This window comes from Thalassophryne amazonica, chromosome 11 (genome assembly GCF_902500255.1).
Source record: "Thalassophryne amazonica chromosome 11, fThaAma1.1, whole genome shotgun sequence".
Classification (NCBI taxonomy): Eukaryota; Metazoa; Chordata; class Actinopteri; order Batrachoidiformes; family Batrachoididae; genus Thalassophryne; species Thalassophryne amazonica.
In genome coordinates, this window is record NC_047113.1 from 25,861,599 (window position 1) to 25,874,742 (window position 13,144).

The window sequence follows — 13,144 nt, forward strand, 5'->3', positions numbered from 1 at the left end:
TCTCAAAATTCTTGAAAGGGTAGTTTAAAACAGCTAACTGATCATCTGCAGAGGAATGGTCTATTTGAAGAGTTTCAGTCAGGTTTTAGAATTCATCATAGTACAGAAACAGCATTCTTCACAACTAAGGTTAATTATGGAGTTCCACGGGTTCTGTGCTAGGACCAATTTATTCACTTTAACATGTTTCCCTTAGGCAATATATTAGAGGCATTGCTTAAATTTCATTGCTACGCAGATGATACCCAGCTTTATCTATCCATGAAGCCAGAGGACACACACCAATTAGCTAAACTGCAGGATTGTCTTACAGACATAAAGACATGGATGACCTCTAATTTCCTGCTTTTAAACTCAGATAAAACTGAAGTTATTGTACTTGGCCCACAAATCTTAGAAACATGGTGTCTAACCAGATCCTTACTCTGGATGGCATTACCCTGACCTCTAGTAATACTGTGAGAAATCTTGGAGTCATTTTGATCAGGATATGTCATTCAATGCGCATATTAAACAAATATGTAGGACGCTTTTTTGCATTTGCGCATATCTATAAAATTAGAAAGGTCTTGTCTCTGAGTGATGCTGAAAAACTAATTCATGCATTTATTTCCTCTAGGCTGGACTATTGTAATTCATTATTATCAGGTTGTCATAAAAGTTCCCTGAAAAGCCTTCAGTTAATTCAAAATGCTGCAGCTAGAGTACTGACAGGGACTAGAAGGAGAGAGCATATCTCACCCATATTGGCTCTCTTCATTGGCTTCCTGTTAATTCTAGAATAGAATTTAAAATTCTTCTTCTTACTTATAAGGTTTTGAATAATCAGGTCCCATCTTATCTTAGGGACCTCATAGTACCATATCACCCCAATAGAGCGCTTCGCTCTCAGACTGCAGGCTTACTTGTAGTTCCTAGGGTTTGTAAGAGTAGAATGGGAGGCAGAGCCTTCAGCTTTCAGGCTCTTCTCCTGTGGAACCAGCTCCCAAATCAGATCAGGGAGACAGACACCCTCTCTACTTTTAAGATTAGGCTTAAAACTTTCCTTTTGCTAAAGCTTATAGTTAGGGCTGGATCAGGTGACCCTGAACCATCCCTTAGTTATGCTGCTATAGACTTAGACTGGGGGGTTCCCATGATGCACTGAGTGTTTCTTTCTCTTTTTGCTCTGTATGCACCACTCTGCATTTAATCATTAGTGATTGATCTCTGCTCCCCTCCACAGCATGTCTTTTTCCTGGTTCTCTCCCTCAGGCCCAACCAGTCCCAGCAGAAGACTGCCCCTCCCTGAGCCTGGTTCTGCTGGAGGTTTCTTCCTGTTAAAAGGGAGTTTTTCCTTCCCACTGTTGCCAAGTGCTTGCTCACAGGGGGTCGTTTTGACCGTTGGGGTTTTTCCGTAATTATTGTATGTCCTTGCCTTACAATATAAAGCGCCTTGGGGCAACTGTTTGTTGTGATTTGGTGCTATATAAATAAAATTGATTTGAATTGATTTGAAACCTTCTGCTATGTGTCAAAACACTCGCAGCAGCATTAATGCTGGACTGCAGTAAACCAGAAAATAGAATATTGCAGTAGTCCATTCTAGAAGAGATAAACCCATGGATAATTTCAGTCTTATCAGAGTGTAAAAGTAGGAAGTTGCTGGACATCCAGCTTCTCACTGGCGTAAAGCAATCTTCTATGGATTTTATGTGTATGAGATTACCTGTAGTTATCGGCATGTATAACTGAGTATCATCAGCATAGCAGTGAAAGGTAACCCGAAAATGCCGCAGTAAGTGCCCAATGGGTGCTATATAAAGGGAGAAAAGCAGGGGGCCTAAGACGGACCCCTGTGGAACCTCAAATTTCATGTCACTAACATTAGAGGTAGTGTTATTGTACAAAACACAGTGAGATCGACTGGTCAGGTATGACGTCAACCATTCAAGGGCACTCCCAGTAATCCCAAAATGATTCAAGTAGAATATGATGATCAACGGTATCAAACAGCGCTGAGATCTAACAGCACCAGAACTGTAGTGGTGTCTGAATCCATTGCAAGTAGAAGATCATTCACCACTTTAGTGAGAGCTGTCTCTGTGGAATGATATTTTCTAAAACCAGACTGCAGTGGCTCAAAACAGTTTTGTTGGTATAGGATCAAATAAGCAAGTTGTGCTTTTTGTTATGAGTTTTGTCAGCACACCCACTGAGATGTTATCAAATTGTTGGGAAAGTGTAGGGACACGAACCCCCAACAGGTGGCGTAAATGAACGGACAATGGAAAGTCAAAAGTATAACAATTTAATGTTGTGGAATGTGCACAACGGAATACAGACAAATGCAGATTTGGAACAAAGTCAGTGATACAAAGGTGACGTGTGAGCAGGCTCGAGGATAGAAGACGCCTGTCCAGAGAAGAGCCGGGTCCCACACGATTTCCCCTGCCAACGGATCTGGAGCACACTGGAGCCACCAAGTCCTGAGTCCCCAGGTGGCCACCGTCTCCAGCTGTCAGATCTGGTACTGCTGGCAGGAAGCAAAGACAGTTTATGGTGGGTGTGTGTACACCCAGCAAAACAATCAGCAAAAACAGTTCAGTTTCTTTCTGTAGGGAAATCTCCACCTCCTACACAGGAACACAGTTCGTGCAGAGCCTGAAAGTACTACTTATCTGGTTTAGAGTAAGGGATGAAGAACGTCACTCCTCCACTAACCACAAACCCAGCTCCCAGCTGACAGTAGTTAACAGGTACTCCTGCAAAACTCAGAGACAGACACGTGCGTTCGGCACAGAAAAATCGGCTGAGAGTTTTACCTTGAAGGTAAGAAGATTTCTCGGCAGGGAGGCGGAGTTGCTGCCCGGCTTTTATGGGATGTGGTGGTAGATGACTAATGAGTGACAGCTGTCACCTCAAGCTGCTCCTGGGAGGCGGCTGCGCCCTCTCGTGCCTGAAACCCGCACTTAAGGCAGGGTGCTGTCTGGTGGTGGCCAGCAGTACCTCCTTTTCAGCGGCCCACACAACAGGACCCCCTCCCAACGGGCGCCTCCTGGCGCTCGACCAGGCTTGACGGGGTGACGGGCGTAGAAGTCGGCCAGGAGGGCTGGGTCCAGGATGAAGCTTCTCTTCACCCAGGAGCATTCTTCGGGTCCATAACCCTCCCAGTCCACCAAATACTGGAACCCTCGGCCTTTTTGACGGACGTCCAGGAGCCTGCGAACTGTCCAAGCAGGCTCCAGGTCGATGATCCGGGCAGGAGGCGGTGCCGGTCCGGAGGTGCAGAGAGCAGAGGGAGTGGGTGGTTTGAGACGTGACACGTGGAAAACGGGGTGGATCCGCAGTGACACGGGGAGCTACAGCTTCACTGCGGCTGGACTGAGGACTTTGACGATCTTGAAGGGTCCAATGAAGCAGTCCTTCAGCTTAGGGGTATGTCTTTGGTCAAAAGCCACACCTCCTGCCCGGGCTGGTATGCAGGAGCCCGAGAACGCCGGCAGTCTGCATGGGCCTTGGCCCTTGTCCGGGCCTTCAGCAGGGCAGAGCGGGCGGAGCGCCACACCCGACGGCATCTCCGTAGGTGGGCCTGGACCGAGGGGACTCCAACCTCTCCCTATGGCTGTTATGCGCATACTCGATCCAGGCCAGATTGTTGCTCCAGGCCATCGGGTGCGCGGAGGTTACGCAGCGGAGGGCCTGCTTAAGTTCCTGGTTTACCCGCTCTGCCTGTACGTTCATCTGTGGATGATACACGGACGAGAGGCTCATGGTTGCCCCCAGTTCTCTGCAGAAACAATGCTAAATAATTCACAGTAAAAATGTGCAAATAAAATGTGCAATAAAAATGTGTGCAAAGGAGAAATAGACAGACTGGTTATCCATGAGATACCTATATACTTGGTAGGGAAAGCACCGAAAATACAATCTATCTCATCCACACCTGCACGATGGCATCTAAAGCGCATGTAGACAACAGGTAGATGACACAGACTGCTGCCAGATGGCCATAAAAGGCGCTGAAGACTGCCTGATGCCCAAATGTCTGGATGGCAAACACAGGACCGGACTGGGAGGCACTGCTGTGTTCCTCACTGTGTTTCACACACGCGTGGGGCTGAAATTATCACTCAGTCATGTGTCTATGTGTGTGTGTATGCATAACGCTGCATGAGCCGCTAAGCGCGCACGTGTGCCACTGGACAGCTTTGCTGAAAGTTTGCTGGCTGTGGGCCAAGTTCCATGCATCAGACGGAGCCTTTCCAGCTAACTTTAATTTCTTTTTTTTTTTTGCTCACTTCAGGTGCATAACATAACTCTGGACACCACGATGGTTGGATTATTACATGTGATGTATTTTGCATGGTTGATTCCAGCACACAGCGGGGTGAGAGGATTTTAACCACAGGCTGCCGTCCAGCTCCACGTTCACATCCGCACTGTGAAACACTCCTGGGCCATTATTGGAGGTGAGATTCATGTTTCTTAATGCTGTCACAGCCTGGCAAAACAGGTCCACGTCATATCGCCTACACAGTTAGAAGGTGATCATATGTTTCAGCTGTGAGATCCTGTCAGCTTGAAGCCTAACGCGTGCAATGACATGTTACTGTGCACCATGGAGAGGTGCAGCCCGTGGTTTATAGAGCTATGATGGAGACAATATTCACATTATTTACATAAATCACCCACGGGAAGGAATGGACAAATATCTGTACTGTAAGGTCTATTTTGGATACAACTCCAATTCCAGTGAAGTTGGGACATTGTGTAAAATGTAAATAAAAACAGAATACAATGAACTTTCAACTCCCTCAACAAATTTTCTATGGGGTTGAGGTCTGGAGACTGGCTAGGCCACAGCAGGACATTGAAAATGCTTTTTATGGAGCCACTGCTTCGTTGCCCGACCGGTGTGTTTGAGATCATTGTCATGCTGGAAGACCCAGCCATGGTGCATCTTCAATGCTGTCACTGAAGGAAAGAGGTTTTGGCTTAAAATCTCACGATACATGGCCACGTTCATTCTTCCCTTAACACAGATCAGTTGTCCTGTTTCCTTTGCAGAAAAACAGCCCCAAAGCATGATGTTTCCACCCCCATGCTTCACAGTAGATATGGTGTTCTTGGAATGCAACTCAGCATTCTTCTTCCTCCAAATACGAAAAGTTGAGTTTTTACAAAATGTTCTATTTTGGTTTCATCTGACCACATGATATTCTCCCAATCCTCTTCTGGATCATCCATATGCCCTCTGGCAAACTTCAGACAGGCCTGGACAGGTACTGGCTTAAGCAGGGGGACACGCCTGGCACTGCAGGATTTGAGTCCCTCTGTGCGTAGTGTGTCGCCTTTGTTACTTTGGACCCAGCTCTCTGCAGGTCATTCATCAGTTCCCTCCATGTAGTTCTGGGATTTTTGTTCACCGTTCTCATGATCATTTTGACCCCACGGGATGACATCTTGCATGGAGCCCCAGACCGAGGGAGATTATCAGTGGTCTTGTACGTCTTCCATTTTCTTCCAATTGCTCCCACAGTTGATTTATTCACACCTACCTGCTTGACTATTGTAGATTCACTCTTCCCAGCTTGGTGCACATCTACAATTTTGTTTCTGGTGTCCTTTGACAGCTCTTTGGTCTTGGCCATAGTTGAGTTTGGAGTCTGACTGTTTGAGGCTGTGGACAGGTGTCTTTAATGCAGATAACAAGTTCAAATAGATGGCATTAATACAGGTAACAGGTGGAGGACAGAAGAGCTTCTTAAAGAAGAAGTTACAGCTCTGTGAGAGCCAGAAATCTTGCTTGTTTGTGGGTGACCAAATACTTATTTTCCACCGTAATTTCCAAATAAATTCTTTAAAAATCCTACAATGTGATTTCCTGGAATTCTTTTTCTCATTTTGTCTCTCATAGTTGAAGTGTACCTATGATGAAAACTACAGACCTCTCTCATCTTTCTAAGTAGGAGAACTTGCACAATCAATACTTTTTACCCCACTGTATGTTTACCACTGTGTTACATCACCTTTCCTTCTAACAACACTCAAAAAGCATTTGGAAACTGAGGACACTCATGATTGGATATAAAAGGAGTATCCCCAAAAGTCTCAGCCATTCACAAGCAAAGATCGGGCGAGGATCACTACTTGGTGAACAACTGCATGAAAAAATAGTCCAGCAGTTTAAGAACAATGTTTCTCAACGTTCAATTGCAAGCAATTTAGGATTCCATCATCTACAGTCCATAAATAATCAGAAGATTCAGAGAATCTGGAGAACTTTCTACACGTAAGCGGCAAGGCCAAAAACCAACATTGAATGCCCGTGACCTCCGATCCCTCAGGCAGGATCTCATAATTACGCAATCTTTTCTCATAATTATAAGAACTTTATTGTTTTGCCAGAGTGCCAACACAGTAAACAGTAAACATTGCTTTTTTATTAGATCTTTTCTAGTATTTACAAGATCAGGAGTCTCCTGATCTTGTAATTACGAGATCAGGGACCTAATTTTATTTAATCCAGTGAATGCAATACGCTTTTGTACACATCATCCATACCACTGATAAATACAGATATACAAAGCATAACAGTTTAACAGTTTGTTTTATTTATTTTGCATGATTGAAACACAAAATAGGCCCATTGATGCTTCATAGCCATCAAAACAATGCAACTCTTTAAACAATGAATTTATTGGCAACTAATTCAATCGGTTTAGCAAGATCTTGTATATTTATGACATTTTTCAAATAAAATCATGCCATTTTTAATCTTGACCAGAAAATGAGAAAATGTTTTTTTTTAACAAAGGGTGAAGTCAAAGGCAAAAGAAACACCAAAAAAAAATGGTAAGAACCGAACTCAGGAGTCAAAACATGATTAAAAACAAAGGAAGCAAATGCATAATTACTGTAAATAAAATACAATATAAATTGAAAGAATGAACTTTAACTGAATGACAAAGTACTTGCAGCACTTTAATAAGCATTAATAGTATCTAAACACATTGATTGTCTTTGCAATTAAGATCTATACATTGCCATCACACTTGAAAAGATTGTATACAGGGCCAGCTCTATGTTGTGTGTGTAAATATGCACTGTATATAATAGCAAACCTTAAAATCATTTCATACATGAAAAATAAGCATTTGTGTCTGTCTTTATGAACAACATTCTCCTTCAAAACAGTTACTGTAACTCTTTTCTGTGCAACATACCCCTAGATACAAATATATCACACCTATTCTTCAATAACGCCCATATAGGTAACAATCAAATAAGAAAGAAAAAAAAACAAATGCTTGAGAAACTATTTGTGAAAAATTTCATGGCATGGTATATTTTCAATAAATCTGGACTATGTACAAAATATTTACCAATACAATACAAATTAATCTTATTTACACTTTGATGGGGTTTTAAACAATCTCATGTACACCTGTGTAATTAGTTGAGAATTTTGCTTTCAGTAAACTACAATCAGAAGCGCATCTACTGCTTCTTAGTTGTTAAAGAGTTGACCAGTGACTGATTTAATATGTTAGCATAATGGTCTGTGTTTGGTGTACATGACAGAGTTTAACTTGCCTCATAATTCTTTATTTTTTTGGTGACACAGAAAGCTCAAGTTTTGGGAATCTAAAACCACCTCTGGACCCACTGTCACTGCTGGAAGAGGAAGACAATCTTGATTTTTTCGATGCTAGCGATGCACCTGCACTGCCTTCGATAGCTGCTCCACTACTCTCACCAAATGTCACTTCATATGAGCCCTTTGACTTTGAACCAAAACCTCCAAACGTGCCAAACTTCAACTTGCCTTTCTTTCCTTTGGCCTTTGCTCCTCCTAGATCTAAAGAAATGTCACCACCCTCTGCTTCTAAGTGACCTGGAGAGACAGCAGCAGCCAGCCCTCCCTCATCGCTCAAAGAGGACGACCGATGCCGTGATTTTTTGAAAAGGTCAAGCGAGGCTGATTTGCCTTTAGATGACACACTCAATCCAGAATGTCCCTCTGTTTCTAACTTTTCACTCCTAAATTCTCCAGCATGTACACTCACATCTTTACTTCCTCCTAACTCTGGTCCATGAAGATCACCTGTACTACTGCCCTTGACTTTTGATTTCCCAAATAATTTAGTTTTTTTCACTTTTACTTTTACTTCACTCTTCTTTAGCTCCATACTGGGAACATTGATTTTGTGAAGGGACAGCGAAACTAGCAGATGGAGCTTGAATATTTATGTCTCCGCTAATTGCAGGTTCTGATCCAACATCTCCTCCAACGTCATGATCTGAAATAATACCAAATTTTGGTATTTTGAGTTTGGGAAATGTTACTGTGCCCTCTGGGTATTGAAAGCCATGAGATGCACGACCCCTGAACCACTTTTGCCCATGCCCACACTACCTTTTACGTTTTTTGTTTGTACATTAGTAGTCACGAGTGTTTCTCCTTGTCCACTTACATTTAAATCAATATCAGGAGCAGACACCTTTACATCTGGCATTTTGATTTTGGATGTTGTAAATTTCACATCTGGCTGTTCGATGGTAACATTTGCACTGTCAGTAGCGGAACCCTCAATGGCAGTGTTGAGGCTAGCTGATGGAAAATCTGTGTCAGATTTTAATGCATCTGAGAAAAAGCCATCACCTTTTAGTTTGGGTGATTTGATATCAATTTCTACATCAGGAAAATGTAACTTTCCAAAAACAGTTTTCTTTTCCTTAGTTCCTTTTGCATGAATATTAGGGTCATCTAGAGCCACGTCTACTGCAGGTGATTTTATAACAACATCAGGTTTTGCTGTCTTTCCTTTGGCTTTAGGTAGTTTAAATTTACCTTTCTTTCCCTTTAAATTTATATCATGGGCATCAATACCAGCTGTAGTATCCGGGAGACTAGCTTCTGCTTTGGAACCTTTGACTCCAATGGACATCTCACCTCTACCTTTAAGACCAGCTTCTGGAGTCTTAATTCCAAATTTAGGACCTTTGATTTTGGGAAATGTGACACCTGATTTTTCAAGGTCCTCAGGAACACCTACCAAAGTAAGAGAGGGTCCTGTGATTTTGCCACTTGGACTTTTGATATCTCCTTCTAACGTGGGCATGGATATGTCAAGCTCTTTGACATGAAGCCCCTTTAGGTTTGCATCTGACACTGAGAATGCTGGCCCTGATATAGATAGTGGATCCAGTTTAGGACCTGTGATTTCACATTCAGGTGCTTTTATGTCTCCTTCTATCTTTGGAACAGACACCTCAAAGTCTCCTTTCACTTTGGAACCTTTGAGACTCAAATCGACCTCAGGTCCTGAAATTGATGGCATTTTGATTTTAGGAAGACTAAATCCACCCTTGGGCCCTTCAATCTCAGTGTCTGGACCTTTAATATCAAGTTCTGGTGTTTTGATGTGGACACCTGCTTTTGGAAGATTGAAATCAACATCAGGACCCTCCACGTTTGGACCTTTCAAATTAAATGATGGCATTTTGACTTTTGACAATTTAAATCCACCATCAGGCCCTTCAATGTCAACATCAGGAGCTTTCATGTGGACATCAGCTTTGGGAAGACTGAAGTCAACATCACCTCCCTCCACTTTGGACCTTTAATTCATTGTTGGCATTTTAATTGTGGGCATTTTAAATCCACCCCCGGAGCTTGAAATGTCAATGTCTGGCCCTGCAATTTCACCCTCAGGTAGTTTTATATCTCCTTCAATCTTTGGAGCAGACACATCAACATTTCCTTTCACTTTGGGACCTTTCATATTCAAATTCAATTTGGGCATGGTAATGCTTGGTGCTGGAATTGATGGCATTTTGATTGTAGGCAGACTAATTCCACCCTCGGGCCCTTCAATGTCAACATCTGGCCCTTTGATATCAATGTCAGGTTTGGGAACTTTGATGTTAGCATCAGGACCCTTCACTTTTGGACCTTTAATGTTAACTGTTGGCAGTTTTATGTCTGGCATTTTCAGACCACCATCTGTCCCTTCAATCTCAAATTTTGGACTCTTAATGTCAAGTTCAGGTGCTTTGAAATCAATGTCTGCTTTTGGAAGATTGATACCAACATCAGGACCTTCCCCTTTCATGCCTTTAAAACCAGTTGATGGCATAGTAATTTTGGGCATTTTAAAACCACCTGCAGGGCCTGAAATATTCATATCTGGCCCTTCCATGTCAATCTCGAATGGTTGTATGTCTCCTTCAATCTTTGGAACAGGCACATCCATTTGTCCTTTCACATGAGGACCTTTTAGATTCAAGTCCACCTCAGACTTGTCTATTGTTGGCCCTGAAACTGATGGTACTTTGATTTTAGGCAGACTCAATCCACCTTCAGGTGCTTTAATGTCAACATTAGCTCCTTTCACATCAATTTCAGGTTTAGGAACTGCGACGTTAACATCAGGAAACTCGACATTTGGACCTTTAAGTCCAAATTTAGGCAGTGTAAACTTTGGCATTTTAAATCCACCTTCAAGCCCTGAACTACCTACATCTGGGCCTTCAATTTCCATCTTTGGAGATTTTACGTGTCCTTTAAGGTTTGGAACAGATACATCAACTTCTGCTTTTCCTTTGGGACCAGTCATATTCAAATCCACATCAGGCATCTTCACATTTGGCCCTGGCAAGGATGGCATTTTGAACTTTGGTCCTTTGATCCCCACTAGGACCCTCAATATCAACCTCTGGTACTTCAATTGCACCTTCAGGCAGTTTGATATCGATGTCTGGTTTGGGAAGATCAACATCAATATCATGCCGTTCTATTTGTGACCTTTAAAGCCAAACTTTGGCATTTTAAAATTAGGCATTTTAAATCCAGTTTTTTGGCCTTGAATATCAATATCTAGTCCGTCAAAATCCACCTTTGGAGGTTGAATGTCTCCTTCAATTTTGGGTACATTAACATCCACATCACCTTTCATTTGACCGCCTTTGATATTCAAATCCACTTCAGGCCCTGAAATTGATGGCAATTTTATTTTAGGGAGACTAAATCCACCCTTAGGCCCTTCTATCTCAGTATCTGGACCTTTAATATGAAGTTCTGGTGATTTGATGTGGGTGCCTGGTTTTGGAAGATTGAAATCAACATCAGGACCCTCCAAGTTTGGACCTTTCAAATTAAGTGATGGCATTTTGACTTTTGGCATTTTAAATCTACCCTCAGGCACTCCAATATCAACATCAGGTGCTTTCATGTGTACATCAGCAAGCTCTGGTCCTGTGATATCACCTTGAGGCAGTTTGATATCGATGTCTGCTTTGGGCCGATCAATATCAACATCAGGCATTTTGACTTTGGGACCTTTCAAGCCAAATTTTGGCAGACTGAAGTGGGGCATTTTAAATCCACCCTCAGGCCCTTCAATATCAACATCAGGCGCTTTCATGTGCACATCGGCTTTGGGAAGATCGAAGTCAACGTCACCTCCCTCCACTTTTGGACCTTTAATGTTCAGTGTTGGCATTTTTTTTGGGCATTTTAAATCCACCCCCGGGCTTGAAATGTCAATGTCTGGCCCTTCAATTTCACCCTCAGGTAGTTTGATACTTCAATCTTTGGAGTAGACACATCAACATTTCCTTTCACTTTGGGACCTTTCATATTCAAATCAAATTTGGGCAGGTTAATGTTTGGTGCTGGAATTGATGGCATTTTGATTGTGGGCAGACTAATTCCACCCTCGGGCCCTTCAATGTCAACATCTGGCCCTTTGATATCAATGTCAGGTTTGGAAACTTTGATGTTAGCATCAGGACCCTCCACTTTCGGACCTTTAATGCTAACTGTTGGCAGTTTTATATCTGGCATTTTCAAACCACCATCTGGCCCTTCAATCTCAAATTTTGGACTCTTAATGTCAAGTTCAGGTGCTTTGAAATCAATGTCTGCTTTTGGAAGATTGATACCGACATCAGGACCTTCCCCTTTGATGCCTTTAAAACCAATTGATGGCATTGGGATTTTGGGCATTTTAAATCCACCTGCTGGGCCTGAAATATTCATATCGGGCCCTTCAATGTCAACCTCCGGTGGTTGTATGTCTCCTTCAATCTTTGTTACAGACATTTCAATTTGTCCTTTCACATGTGGACCTTTAAGATTCAAATCCACCTCAGGCTTGGTAATTTTTGGCCCTGAAACTGATGGTACTTTGATTTTAGGCAGACTCAATCCACCCTCGGGTGCTTTAATGACAACATCGGGGGATTTAATGTCAACATCAGGTCCTTTGATATCAATGTCATGTTTAGGAACTGTGATATTAACATCAGGAAACTCAACATTTGGGCCTTTAAGTCCAAATTTAGGCAGGGTAAACTTTGGCATTTTAAATCCACCTTCAAGCCCTGAACTATGTACATCTGGACCTTCAACTTCCATCTTTGGTGATTTTATGTGTCCTTTAAGCTTTGGGACAGACACATCACCTTCAACTTTTCCTTTGGGACCTGTCAGAGTCAAATCCACATCAGGCATCTTTGCGTTTGGCCCTGGCAAAGATGGCATTTTGAACTTTGATCCTTTGATTTTCCCACTAGGACCCTCAATATCAACCTCTGGTCCTTTGATATCACCTTGAGGCAATTTGATATCGATGTCTGCTTTGGGCTTATCAATATCAACATCAGGCATTTTGACTTTGGGACCTTTAAAGCCAAACTTTGGCATTTTAAATTTAGGCATTTTAAATCCAGTTTTCTGGCCTTGAATATCAACATCTGTTCCTTCAAAATCCACCTTTGCAGTTGGAATGTCTCCTTCAAGTTTTGGCACATCAACATCCATATCAGCTTTCATTTGACCACCTTTGATATTCAAATCCACCTCAGGCCCTGACATTGATGACATTTTTATTTTAGGGAGACTAAAACCAGCTTTAGGATGTTCAATCTCAGTATCTGGACCTTTAATATCAAGTTCTGGTGTTTTGATGCGGATATTGCTTTCGGAAGATTGAAATCAACATCAGGACCCTCCAATTTTGGACCTTTAAAATTAAATGATGGCAGACTGAAGTGGGGTATTTTAAATCCACCCTCAGGCCCTTCAATATCAACATCAGGTGCTTTCATGTGTACATCGGCTTTAGGAAGATCGTAGCCAACGTCACCTCCCTCC

General features: G+C 42.4%; 1 protein-coding gene across 1 annotated transcript; it reads right to left on the bottom strand.

Moving 5' to 3' along the window:
- Positions 1–6,573: 6,573 nt before the first annotated feature.
- LOC117519760 (neuroblast differentiation-associated protein AHNAK-like) lies at positions 6,574–12,968 on the bottom strand. The gene is given in 2 exon segments (XM_034181010.1): positions 6,574–10,361; positions 12,239–12,968. Coding segments are annotated over 2 exon segments (2,670 nt in total). The 5' UTR covers positions 12,875–12,968; the 3' UTR covers positions 6,574–8,327.
- Between the last annotated feature and the right edge of the window lie 176 nt (positions 12,969–13,144).